The sequence below is a fragment of the Euprymna scolopes genome, chromosome 29, assembly GCF_053919585.1.
Source record: "Euprymna scolopes isolate OS-2025 chromosome 29, ASM5391958v1, whole genome shotgun sequence".
In the NCBI taxonomy this organism is placed as follows: domain Eukaryota; kingdom Metazoa; phylum Mollusca; class Cephalopoda; order Sepiida; family Sepiolidae; genus Euprymna; species Euprymna scolopes.
Genome location: NC_136510.1, coordinates 2,922,170 through 2,936,667, shown reverse-complemented (window position 1 = coordinate 2,936,667; position 14,498 = coordinate 2,922,170). Strand labels below are relative to the sequence as shown.

Genomic DNA, 14,498 nt, shown 5'->3' with positions numbered 1-14,498 from the left:
CTGCCAACATTGCCCCGCTTTTTTATTGAAACCAACCGAGAGCTCTTTCTAGTATCCTCGCTGTTCCCTTAAGTGCAATTGTCTGAATCTCTTTTGCACTTGGTTCACCAGGAATATTAGTTAGGTAGGACTTCAGGTTCTTCTTCATAAGTCCTGTGGCACGTGCTTTCATGTGATTAAGAAGACCTGCCTCGGACAACAGAGCCTGATCACACACTTCACTGATCCAAACATCTCCATGATTGGACGGCAAAGTTTGGAGTTTCCTATATGCTCTCTTGAGCTTCGCTCGTTTTATCTTGGCTGCTTCAAATTGTTCTGCACCCCTGTATATCAGTGGCCGCCACTGCTTGTGTTCATACTCCCAACTGTCAACAGGAATATGAACGCTCACCAAACTGTCCTTGATGCTATCATGAAAACGTTTGTTGGGTTGGTCTCTTTTGCCAAGAAGCTCACCATGTTTTGGGAGTCGATAGCATCAAGCCAGACAAGACAACCCGGCCAACACATCTAGTTCTTTATAACAGTGGTAGCAATGCTAGTGGTTTTTGCCTTATTCAATATACATGTATCAGAGATGAAACTGTCCCACTTTAAACCAAGAATGTGTCTAAGGCAATGTTGATGAAACCTCTCAAACTGTTCTACCTGGGACCGGTACAAGGTTCATGTTTCAGAAGCATAAAATAGGGATGGCAATACACATGTTTGATAAAATGACATTTTAGTTGTCAGAGTTAGATCACCATCAAACCAGACTCTGTCTTGTAACCTTCCAAATGCATCTGATGCTTAGCTGATTCTCTGTCTTATTTCCGCATCAAGAGTGCCATCATTTGATAAAGTACTACCAAAGTAGACAAAATTTTTTATCATTTCAAGGCGCTTTCCATAGACGAAGATATCAGGTTCCACATACAGATTATCAGGAGCAGGAGCATGCATGACCTTAGTCTTCTTAATGCTAACTGTCAGTCCGAAGTAGGTACAAACATTCGTGAAGAGATCCATCATAACTGCATATCAACTGGGGAGTGTGTCACCAAGCCGGCATCATCAGTATATAACAGCTCCCTAACAAGTCCATCATTAACAAGTGTCTCGGAATCTTCTGAGGTTGAACACTTTTCCAGTTGTTCGGAATCTGATATAAATATCCATATCAAAATTGCAGAAACCATACAAAAGCACAGCAATCAGATAGAGCGAAAACAATGTTGGAGCAGGTATATCACCCTGCTTCACTCCATTGTCAATAGGAAATTCTTCCGATAGCCGACCATTATTAGTCGACCTTTCATACTATATATATATATATATATATATATATAATATACATATAATACAGCATAATCGCATTGACACACCGGTTCTCGTCAGATCACCGAAGTTAAGCAACGTTGAGCCTGGTTAGTACCAGATGGGTGACCATTTAGGAATTTTAGACCCTGTATGAGCTCTCCGCTTATCTCGGCATTTGTTTCCAGTCGTCCTGTACTTCACTTGTCACTAGGATTTAACAATGTCGTCTCAGGAGAAGTGTGGTTGTAGATTGCGCACCTCCTGCCACAAAAATCTCACACGCAAGCAACCCTTCATGGGTATCCATAGTCTGTCCAAGACTGAAGGAGTCTGCTTTTTTTTTTATATATATATAAAATCCACTTGCGGTGTTAGGTTGTGTAAGGTGTTAACTTTGGTCAAAATCACTTGCTTCTTTTTTCATCGGATTATTTCCATTATTGATTATCGATACTTATCGAAGACATTCCCATACAAACCCTATCTAAGAACACTGTCAGGCACATAAAGTACATTCGTGTGAAATTTCATAAAAATTGTTTTTGTGTCCATAGGTAACGAATCCAGATACACACAAAGTTTATTTTATATAATAGATAGATAGATAGATATGTTTGTGCGTGTGTGTACGTGATAGCAGAGACAAGCAAATGGGCAGATATCGAATAGTCGGAGGATGAGAAAGTTTTAAAAGAAAGCTGTTCGTACACTTTTAAAATTAAAAAAAAAAAATCAATCCCATACTCCAGGGGTCCTGGATATGACCTTAAACTAAATCCAGTGGTGAGGCCCCAGCTTGCGGGCTTTGGGGAGTGTGGAGCCACCCTTTAATTGGCATTGCTCCCAGGTCCACTCTGACCCGGAGTGGTAGTACCTGTTAGGGTCCCAACTATGGGTTAAATAGAAACCGACTTGAAAACAACAAATATATTCTATTAAAAAATTTTTCTTCAAAATCTTTGGATTCGGCATTAAATAACCTGAAAAGGGTTGATATGCCGTAAAACAAAAACAACCAACCCTACTCAAGGAGGACAACGACAAGTATCTCTGCTATTTTAAATAAAGCAACCATAGGAAATTAGTCATTTTTTTTTTTATCCATTTGACACTATTGTATGATAATTACTGCTTTTTAAATTTTTTGATTTCGAGATAAAAAAAATAATTATTGCACTTTTATTTCTTTAAGGATTAACAACTATTATTTGTCAAAAAAGACAACGAAAATGTGAATTACGACCCTTGAAAAAGTTTGCGTCGAACGCCCCCCCTCTCTCGTTCTCTACCCCCCCTCACACATACACACACATACACACACACACACACACACACACACACACACTGACGCACACGCATTTCTATTCGCGTCATCAGGGGATCAAGTTTCTTGTTCTTGCTGTTGTGGCGTATTTTAAAAGGATAAAAAAATAAAAACAAAGAAACAGAAAAAAAAAAAAGAAAAAGAAATTCAATCATTTTCTTTTTAATGTAATTTGCAGATTCTAAATCGAATCAATTATGGGGAAATCCCGATGGATTGACCAATATTTATCGATCCGAATAAAAAGATTTCTTTTATCCCTGTTCCCCCCAACACATTTCGCGCACACAAGGTTATGAAAAAGAACAAAGTCAAGCAATCCTGATTTCCCCAAGGAGAACATCTAAAATGATCGCACAAAACGTTACTCGGTTCTTTAATACGATAGGGGCGCATTTTCGAAAATCAAAATAAACAGAGTTAAGAAAGAGAAAGTTTTTAGGATTGTTCGGGGAAAATAAATGTATTCAATGAATTTAAAAGTTTGCTTACTTTCGCACGGCATTAAAAAAGAGGCGCTTTTACAGTATTGGGACGTTAATTTGTAGTCGATAAATGGAGTTCAGATAAAAAACAATGGTTTTAATTTTTTTTTTTTTTTTTTTTTTTTTGTCAAACCTAATAAGTTACAATTGGTAGCTTCCAAATTACGCAGCCGAAATTACCTGAATACTACTGAATTATTGAACAAAACAACTTTAATCGTGATAACAAGGGAAAATTGCCGTCATCTTGTTTAAATCAAAACGGAAAATTACCTCCCTCTTGAACTTTCCTGTGTCTTACGATCGTTTTCATCAATTTCTATTTTTATTTTCTTTAATAAATAATTTTCTATCTTATTGATTTTCGTAATTTTGTAATCATCTTAAAAATACGAGGAATACATGTGAAATTCAGTTTTACGATTTCCTAAATTTTGTCCCAATAGTGTAGAAGCGCCAAAAAACTATTAATAGATTAAAATGACCAAGTTATATATCGTGACTATTTGAAATTCGAAAGTGATTGTGAAGCCTTTAAACTGCCGATTAGAAGGCAATTTTTTTCGGCTTGAATTAAAGTTTAAAGAGAAGAAAAAAGTAAAGTTTAATGGTTCTTTTGTGCGGCAAGAGCCATTAGCACCTCTGTCCTATCGATAAGATTTTTCCGTTTCTTTTGTGAGATAATATTAGATGCGATTTGAGGGGGGGGGGGGTAAGGACGAGATAACGACAGGGAGGAAGAAAGAGAAAAAGAGCGTAAGAGAAAGAGGGGGATACATTTTATTTTGTAAAAGTATGGTCTAATTAACACTTGAAAAAATCACAACTTTTTTTTTGTACACATTTTGGATAAAATGAATTTTGTTAGTGTTAAATTATATTTTTATTTTTAAAATAAAATTTTAATTTACTTTTTAAAGCCTTCAAAATATAACTTGAATTCAATGTTTTAATCGCTGGCGGCCATTCGTTTTATTGGGATTGTCGATTATTATAAAAATTATCGATTTGTGAACCTTCGTTTTTTCTGTGAAATTCGTTAAAGTACATTAACGTTCAAAGAATGTTAAAGTTTATTTTTTTTTGTGTGTGCAGAAAAGGAATTTGAAGTGTTTACTCTAAAATTAGTTTTTTTTTTTTTTGTTTTCAATTTCCCGTAAAAAAAACAAACAAAAAAAAAAAAACAAAACAACAAAAAACAGAAAGAAATGATCGTCAGCGATTAAAATAGTGAATTAAGGCTACATTTTAAAGATTTTAGAAAGTAAATTGGGATTTTATTTTACGAATAAAATACCATCTAAGATCAACATTTGATTTCATCGAAAACGTTTATAAAAAATAAAAATTTAAAAGAAAAACAAGCCAAAGAAGTGAGATATTTCAACAGTCCCTATCATACAATTGAGCTGTAACATTAATTAGAAAATTATGATCTCCGAAATCGATTAAACGCAACAAAAAATTCTATTGTAAATCAATATTGATTTACGATTTATAAAAACAAAAATCTCACAAAAATATTTTTAAGGAATACAGAGAGTACCTATTTACTATGCCTCCCCACGGGACAGAGTTAGACACCAGGGTCGTTTTTAAACGTGGAAAAAAGGTACAAAAATAAAAAATTGTCTCAGTCGTGAAGGACTGATCCTCCACCAGAGAGTAACAAGAGAAAAAAGAAAGTGCGCGCGCACGCACGTGCGGGTTAGAGAAAGAGAGAGCGAAAGAGGAAGGGGGGCACTTTTCCCCCCTTTTTTTTTCTTGAACCTAGTGCGAAGAATGTCAATTATATACAGAAATAAATGCTTTTATTGTGTCTTAATTCAAATTGCAAAATAAAATAAATATTTGATTCCACTAAAAATGCATCTTAAAAAATTAGTAAAAAAAAAAAAAAAAAGATTTTGGTTTCTGGAGCAACAAGTATGAATCGTTTGTGTCGATGAAATCAAAGGCAATGCCATTATCTCGAAGAAGAGAAAGAAAGAAGAGATTATAATAAAATCAATTCGTAACACTAAATAATGAACTTTAGTTTTAAAAGGTATATATATATATAATTACACGCACAAACACATGTATATAATGTAATTATAAAATTTTTAAGGATATATAATTTATAGTCATTATTTATTATTACACAAACATCAAACAATAATGAAAAAATAATAACTAAGAATTATATTTGCTTAAAAATATATTTTAAAAAATCAAGTCATAAAATTATTCCATCTCTTCTTTTCCTTTTTTTTTTTTTTTTTTTTGTAATCCAATCTCGAAAGACTAAATCTATTTCCTAAGTTTTCTTTTTTATTATTATTTTGTAAGGTATCATTTCATTGCATTTTTTTTCTTAAAATAAAAAAAAAACCCTAAAAGGACGTGATTTTAAAGAAGAAGAAGAAGAAGAAGAAAAAAAAGCGTGTTTTTTTTTTTTGTTTTTTTAATCCCAGAAATAAAAAAGCGGACAATTTGTTAAAAAGAAAAGAAAAAAAAAAAGAAAATTTCTCAATCAAATGGAATGAATGAAAAACATTTTCTTACCGGTTTCTATGCAGATGACAGCCACCAAGAAGGCCGTAGCGATGAGGTGAAAGTATTTCATGGTTTTAGGTTTTCAAGTTTCTCACGTAATTTGTGTTCTATTCCATTCGCAGAGAGACGGCACCGAAAGGAGAAATCGTCGCGACGGGAGAAGAAAGCGTTTCTGGGTTTCTCTGGCAAATCCGCGACGTCACCGCTGCGCGAACACGCAGCAATTTGATTGGCTGAGCAAATTGACATCATCGCAAGCTGCCATGCTGCTATCATCATAAATAATGAGAATTCCCGAATCTCTAGATTCATAATTGTGCGACCATTTCGCATGTGTACGTAGTTGTGTGTGTGTTTTTCTCATGTATATTGAATTTTTTATTAAAATCAAGTTTCGTCCATCTTTGTTTACATTCTTCTTCAGCTGATCTCTCTCTCTCTCTCTCTCTCATATATATATATATATATATATATATATATATATATATATATATATATATATATATATATATATATATGATATATACGAATGCCCCGGAAAAGTCACTTCTGATTAATTGTTTATCAGTATGAAAATATTGTTATTCTAAAAAAAAACATTTCCCCCACTCTCTTTCTGTGCCTAAATCTAAACGAAGATTCCATGAACAAAGCTTCTTTCCCAGAACAGCCTGTCTGTAAGACACTGTTCTGCTGGTCTGCTTCCAGGTTGAATACAACATAGCAGACTTTAATGTAAACAAGTTCTTGTTGAGCCGTTCCCATAAATAATCAAATTCTACCCAATTTACACAACGACTACTACTCTACCACCTTACATTCATTAATCTTTATCCTCGAGTGGCCTTCGGGCCTTGATAAGCGGTGACTAACAAGTAAATAAAAAAAACAGCCAAATTCGTTTGCATCTAGTAAAAATTAATCAGAAGTGACTTTTCCAGAGCATTTATAAATATTAGATCAGATCAGCTGACGAAGAATTTAAACAAAAACAGAAGGAACTTGATTTTAACCGATTTTAAAGGTGCAAGTTCAAAATTCAACGTAATTAAAAAAAATAGATTTAAAAAATCTTTATGATGTACATACTCATCACGGAACGAAAATGTCATATTCCAAAAATCATGTAAATTGATCAAGTAGTTTTGTTTTTAACTAAGAAAATAAAAGTTTATGATGAAGCGTGTTTGGATCCGCTATGTTTAATAAATGAGGGAGAGACAACTCAATTCAAACTACTGATATTTTAGAATCAGCCCTATAATGGCTGAAATTTACCTGTAAATATATATATATATTTACTATAATAATTATTAAATATCTACAGACACTAGTGTTTCATCCTTTTGGGAATCATCAGTGCAGGATGTCACGATTAACATCGATAGATTCGAACCGGGCAACAAAAGCCATCTCTGGCTTCATTAGCATATATATATATATATATATATATATATAAATATATATATATATATAGGTAAAGTAACCAATGACGTTTAACGAGGTTAATACAAGAGTGCTCAATACCGAAGTAGAGCAGGGTATAGTTTTTATTTGTTTTACATGATCAATAATATGTCGCTACACAGTCATGAGCATGTTTCGGTCAGTTAGTTACCAGTAACTAGAGACCTCTTCAGGCAATACAGCTTATATGAAAGCTAAGTTTACAAACAGGCGGCCAGTTCTGAGAAAGAAGCTTTGTTCATGGAATCTGCGTTTAGATTTAGGCACAGATAGAGAGTGGTGGAAATTATATATAGTGGTTGTAGCTAGTCGAGTGTTGTTTGTGAAAGTTTGGCAAGAGGGGGCAATAGATTGGAGTTTAGTCGCGCACACACACACACACGCATGCATTTCCAACAACTACATACCTAGGAAACGGATCTGTTAAACCTGACATAGTGATATAGGACACCAAAGTAGCAAACCTGGTTAAAATCAGCGTCCCTAATTGTCAAGTGTTGAGACATTATGTTGAACAAAGATGGCGGAAAAGAAGCAGTGCAGTACTGCAGTACGATCCTGAGTGTAATTGCCAGTAACAAAGATGGCGGCGAACTGATTGAATCCAAAATTCAACAATTATTATAGTAACTTTGGAAGCTTTTCATTGGTTGCTTATTGTGACTTGTGGTTATAAAAACGATATCATTGGTATCATACCCCCCCCCCCCGATTAGGAGTCAAAAACATTTGACACTAATGATGTTGAATTAAACAGAGCAGAGAAGGAGAAAGAAGATAAGAAAATATCAACATTATATGTATAACAAGAAAAGAAATTGGAATGTTAGGAAGATTGCCATCATTCCAGTCATTATAGAAGCAACTGGACTCATGAAAGGAATTTCACAAACTACCTGACGAATATACCTGGTGAACCAAGTACAAGATAGATATAAACAATTGCACTTAAAGGGACGGTTAGAATCTTAAAAAGATCTCTCGGTTGGAGTGTATGAGATAGTGAATGAATATCTGACATCCGGCAGGATGCGTCATTCCCAGCAAAAACAAAATGATATGAAAATTGAAAAAATAAAGTGAGAAATAAACACGCACTTGAGAGAGGGAGAGAGAGAGAGAGAGGGAGGGGGATTTGAACATATTTTTAGGCAAAACTAAGTTTCTGGTTTGAATTAAGGGTGAAAGTTAAATAAGCAAATTCTCCCCCCTCTTTCTATCTATCTATCCTTCTCTCTCTCTCTCAAAATAAGAAAAGAATTATTTCATGACATGAATATCATTTCACCCTCCGTGGGAAAGCCATCTTGTTGACTCCTACCAAGGGAGGTCATCTGGGTGTAAAACTTTGTAAAAAAATACCTCGAACTCAACGTGATTTAAATACACACAAAAATAAGGGAATATGAAAAGCAGATGTAAGCAAAAAAAAAAAAAAAAAAAAAAAAAGAAGCACTTATGGAGAATTAAACCTATTTCCAAATCAAAAATACAGAAAAATCTTTTAAAAAAAAAAATATATGCTATACATACCACTGAATGAAGATGACATGTTCCAAAAATCATCTAAACTGATAAATTTTTTTAAACTAAAAAGACCAAATTTTATGACGAAGTGAGCCATGTTTAATAAACAAAGGAGACAACTCAATTCGAACTATAGAGAACAATGGTTACAATTTTTCACTAAAATCGTTAAAAATTGTAAAAAATTATATATATATATAATTATTTTTTTACTATAATAATTATTATAATAATAATACCTACAGACACTAGTGTTTCATCCTTTCAGGTATCTTCACTGCAGGGTGTTACGATTAACACCAGTCGACAGATTCGAACCCAGCAACACAAGCCATCTCTGGCTCGATTAGCAAAGACCGTATCTAATCAGCTACCATTTAATCACAAGAAATAACGTTGAATTTAACATTTTATTTTTAAATGTTCTTTACGTCAGTCACAGTGATCTAATCGTTATACAATGATCTATGCATAAGAGCTAAATTGACCGACTATGTATATATATATATATATATATATATATATATATATATAGTAGTAGTAAGTTAGAAAAATATATATGGCAATTAAGCTACATAGAATATTCCGCATTTCATCCACACTAGGATTTGTCAGCCTGACGAATCCTAGCATGGATGAAACGCAGATATTCTGTGTAGCTTAATTGCCATATATATTTTCCTAACTTACTACCTAGCTCTACCTATGTATTGAGCACTGTTGAAGTAAATACTTAGTTTATGCATAAAATTATACTTTTGCATATTAATTTATGTGATTAAATGAAGTATATATATATAACTACTTAATCAATTCATGTGGCTTTTGGAATATGACATCTTTGTTCTGTGGCGGGTACGTATAGCATAAAGATTTTTCTGCAATTCATTTATTTCTAAAATTGGTTCAATCCTATAAAACACCAAGAAACAAATTTAGATGTTGTTGTTGTTGTTGTTGTTGTGTATGTGTGTGTGTGTGTGCGCGCATGGGGGTGGGGAGCATTACAACTGGGACAATACGGCAATGAACAAGAAAAGAAAGTGACAAACACACGAACTCAATAAAAATAGCTGCTTTTATTCGGCTCAAATGTATAATTATGAAAAGTGTACGTGGAGTCACCTGTAAAGACGTTGATGTTTAGTAGGTGGTCAGCTTGTGTCTCTAACATTGATAGTCGAAGTGTAAACGTCGCGCAGAAATTGGAGAACAGCTCAGCATATCTGGTTCGTTCTGTAACGATGTTGGTCCAGTGTGAACGTTGCAATGTAGTTAAAAATTAGCTCGGGAAACTGAAATAGAAATTGTCCTAAAAAGGACAGATAATTTGTAAATGTCTGGTCAGAAAAAGGAGACAACGAATTATGGGTTTGATTCAGGGCTAATCAGACAACTGGAGAAGGAAACTACCCATTCAGAATTTTGTGAACAAAAAAGTAGTTGTGAGTTCAATCCCCAAACAAGGCCATGAATTATATTTTCTCATCAATCACATTTGAAAAATAAATTTTGCTAAAAATATACGAAAAGAAACTGAGTGATCTCAGTAATGACAACAAATGCAGGTTCTGCCACACAGAAGTAGAAAGTGTGAACCGCCTGTAAGGTTCTGCTGGGGTATGGCTACTATACGATGTGACACAAGGGACTAGATGATCTGCAAGAAGTTGAATATTGAATGTAGTAGTGGGCGGGGGGAAAAGTAGTAAGATATATAAATATGCCAAAAAAAAAAAAAAAATATATATATATATATATATATATATATATATATATATATAGAGAGAGAGAGAGAGAGAGAGAGAGAGAGAGAGAGAGGAACAAACTCTATTTGGTCCGAGTATTATTTCCATTATATATATATATATATATATATATATATATATATATATATATATTGTTATTGTTGTTATTTTTCAAGCGATAACTACGGTTAATATTGGCGCCGCCTCGGAACTCATTTTTTTATTTACTTAGAAAGTCGCCCTTTTTAATTTGGATGTATATAACATTTTTATTTATTTTATTATTTTTTTTATATATATATTTAGATATATATTTTCAATTTGTCTTTACACAAGCAGTGATTTTGTTGCTACACAGTCATGAGCATGTTTCAGTCTTCTAGTGTTTAGTAACTAGAGACCTCTTCAGGCAATAAGCACTATTCAAAATGAAAACCGAAAATCAAATTTAAGCAAAGTGAAGGCCGTTTTTTTCCTTCTTTTTTTCTCTCTGCGCGGAGAAGAGGGTTGATTAGGTGCGAATTTGTTAGTTCATTTTTTTCCCTATTTGTTTATTAACTTATTTACCGTTTCTTCCTTCAGTCATTTCCTGTTTGTGTTGGGGAATGTGTTTGTAAGGTTAAGGGTTGTAAAGTTAGAGCGATGTAGATGTTATCTTAAACAAGGATGAGGTCAGCATGTCTGGTTACGCGCCGCCTGTGTGGGTAGGTTGTTTCAAAATTCCTTTTTTATTATCTGGTTTAATTTAGTATTCCTATTTACATAAAGATTCAACTCAGATCTATTGACCATTTATTGGGCTTATAGTGAACGGTGGAGGGGAGGAAGGGGGTGGGGGGTGTAAGAAAGAAAGGAAAGAAAACGGAAAAAAGAGAAAAGGTGGGGAGGTGATGGAATGGGGAGGAAGGGAAAGAGAAGAAAAAGAGAAAAAAGAAGAGAAGAAAAGGGAGAGAGGGAGGGCCGTCATCGTTTGATAATGGTAGCTTTGTTTTAACTTATTTAAACAAAATCGGTTTTTCATTCTTTATTTTTTATTTTTATTTTATTTGTCCACTTAAAAATTTATTCATATTTACTTTGTATATTTAATGCCGGTTTATTAATTGGTGTATTTGTAAATTTGCCATTAAAACTTTTATATAATGATTGTAATTGCAAAACTCAGAATATATGTTATAATTAACCTTATGATGGTTAGCGATAATGATTATTTCGCATGAAGGGTGATTAGGAATTACACACAGTTATTCGCACTCATATAACTTTTACTGGGGGTTATATTAAATATCTGTAAATAGTAGTGCCCATGGATCGTATGCATGTAGAAAACTATGTATTCATACGTATCTAAATGCTTATATGTTATATATAACTACTCGGAGTAGATGTATATAGGTGTTATCTGGAGTTATTTTTCAACGTCTATATCATATTGTGTTGTGTATTATTTATCGTTTAGATTAAGGTCAACACTTAGTGATTGTGGTATTTGAAAGATGTGTTAAGATTGCGGTTAGCAATTTAAAAGGTTTTATTTGAGTGTTTCACTTTGGTGGAAATATCACTATTGGCTTTAGAGAGAATAATTAATGATTAATGCTTGCAGTGTATGCTTTTAATTGTGTTCTTTATTTTTTATTTTGTTTTTTATTTATTTATTTTTATTTATTTATTTATTCTACATATGTTCAGGTTGTACCAAGTGTTATTCCATTTTTGTTAGTATTAAAGTTAACAAACAGGCAACGAGTATACCATTTAGCTGAATATTAATTTGATATTTCTGTTGCGAGTGAATATTTTTACTGAGATTTTAGGGGAGAAAGTGTTATCGGTGGTTCATCAGACATGCGTATGCCGAATATAAACTCTGTGGTTAATGGGTGGATTCGGTGGGCCTATTAAATATTTATAATATTGCGGGCAATTTGCTTCCAAGTTATTTGGTGTGTGTGTGTGTGTGCGCATATACATAGATATATGCACATATATGTATATGGATTTTTTTTTTTTGTGTTTTTTTTCCAGGAACGGTGTGGTTTAGGATTTAGTGAATATTGAACTTAAGGAGATTTAGATTTGTAGGTGATTAGCTGTCGGATATTGCATGAGGGTTGTGTTGGAGTTGAATGTAATTGGGATTATTGGGAAGTAATTAGCAAGTGAGAAAGCAGATGCGATTTTTAATGTCTGCAATTTATTGAGGTTTCCTGTTTCTTATTTAAGGTTTTATCCCTATTCTTAAATTTCGTGATAAATAGTTTTTCATTCAGGCAAAGAAGGCAAGGTGAATTTTGTGACAGGCAATTTTTTGCTCTTTTCAGAATGTGCCAGTCAACAATTGGTGTCAAATTTCTACTCGTTAAATCATTGTAGTATGCAGCCAATGATGTTTTATCCTTGTAATTTGGGTTTGAGAAAGAGCTTTTGTGACCTGTGTATCTCTGTTTAAATGTATTGCTAGTTTGACCAATGTAGAATTTGCAAGTGGTGGGGTCCTCCTTGGCTCTTATATTAGCTTGATAAATTACAGAAGTTGTAAGGCAATTTTCTTTAAGGGCGGCATTGGATTTATTAATGCAGTTGCATGTCTTTATTTTTTTGTTCCCAAGATTCTGTTCTGCGTCGTTACTTAAAATTTTGTTATTATGGTTTTTTATTATTTTTTCTAAGTTATTGCCGCAATGTAGCTCAATTTGATAGTTTTTGTTAAATATCTTGTGGAGCGTGTTGCTGGAGGGGGGGGGTGTAGCTTAATGAGATTTATGAATTTTCTCCCCAAGTTCGTTTTGACCATTTGGTTGAATGGAGAAGTGAACCAAATGATTTTCCTTTTTCAGGTTTTTCTAGATGTGGGTGTTATACTTGAGGGTTCTATATATATTCTAACTTGGTTTCTTTGACTGTGTAGCAACAAAATCACTGCTTATGTAAAGACAAATTGAAAATGTAACTAGCTCTACTTCCATATTGAGCACTCTTGTATTAACCTCGTTATATTTCATTGGTTACCCTACTTTTGAAAAATAGCAACTTCAAACTATATATATATATATATATATGTGTGTGTGTGTGTGTGTGTGTGTGTGTGTGTGTGTGTGTGTGGAAATATACTTTATTTCCTTATAATATATACCAATCCTTATTTAAGAAGCTCAATATAATTGCAGCAGTGCAATATAGTAAATGAATGACAAAAGTCTATATTCCAATGGATTGTTGTAAATATTTCCATTTGACGATTTGTAAAAAGTTGAATATCGAATGCAACAGCAAGTCATGGGAACATGTTTACCAGAAAGAACAGTTGGAAATAAGTTATACACCATCCACTATGACTATGCAATTTCTACAGCTGCATACCCTTGTTGTATATTGAATTATATTGGAGGCGATGATGTATTAAAACGTGTCATGTGTTATCTAGTGGATGTAAGATATTGTTCTTTTAACAGACAGATAATAAACATATAAATCGTATGTATGTTGTTTAGCCAGGGGACATGATATTGACGTGTAAACCGAGTCATGTTGTATCAGACTTATCACACGGGGTATTTTTACAGTTCATATGTAAGAAGAATAATATATGCTTCATACCTTTTTCTTGAAGAGTTCTTTTAACTTCCTGCTGCTCCGTGACGAACCATGAAGTGATCAGCACCAACCAATTGAGACATCTGTTCTTATTTGTGAAACCATTAAAACAACTCTTTATATTTTTGTAATATAAATTTATTACAGTTGTCTCAAATGGTTTTCACAGGATCTGCAGTTTCTACATTTTCTGTTCATACAGCCCGCTCCTAGCTGTCGGTCCACCCTTGTCCAGACGTCTGTCTGCTCTGGTGGTCAATCCTCAACTCCCTGAATCTCTCCAAAACTAACTACATCACGTGTTCTCTTACGTCACCTAATTTCGTGTCTCATACCAATCTAATCCACCTAGTTATTTATTTATTCAAAACCCCAAAATAATGCTTGCATCTATTTTCTATTTTCACATTCCTTTTGCGATTCACGCGTCAATCATTTCTTTCGCAATTTAATTGTTTATTCTTCTAATCATAATAACTGATCCAGCAACCGTCCGTCACTCAAATC

General features: G+C 33.6%; 1 protein-coding gene across 1 annotated transcript in view; it reads right to left on the bottom strand.

Moving 5' to 3' along the window:
* LOC145252448 (UPAR/Ly6 domain-containing protein crok-like) overlaps positions 1 to 5,887 on the bottom strand; it is a 30,675-nt gene extending 24,788 nt beyond the window's left edge. The window contains exon 1 of the mRNA XM_080111851.1: positions 5,662 to 5,887. Coding sequence (XP_079967977.1) covers positions 5,662 to 5,722 — 61 coding nt within the window. The 5' untranslated portion in view covers positions 5,723 to 5,887. The remainder of the gene's footprint in view (positions 1 to 5,661) is intronic.
* Positions 5,888 to 14,498: the final 8,611 nt, after the last annotated feature.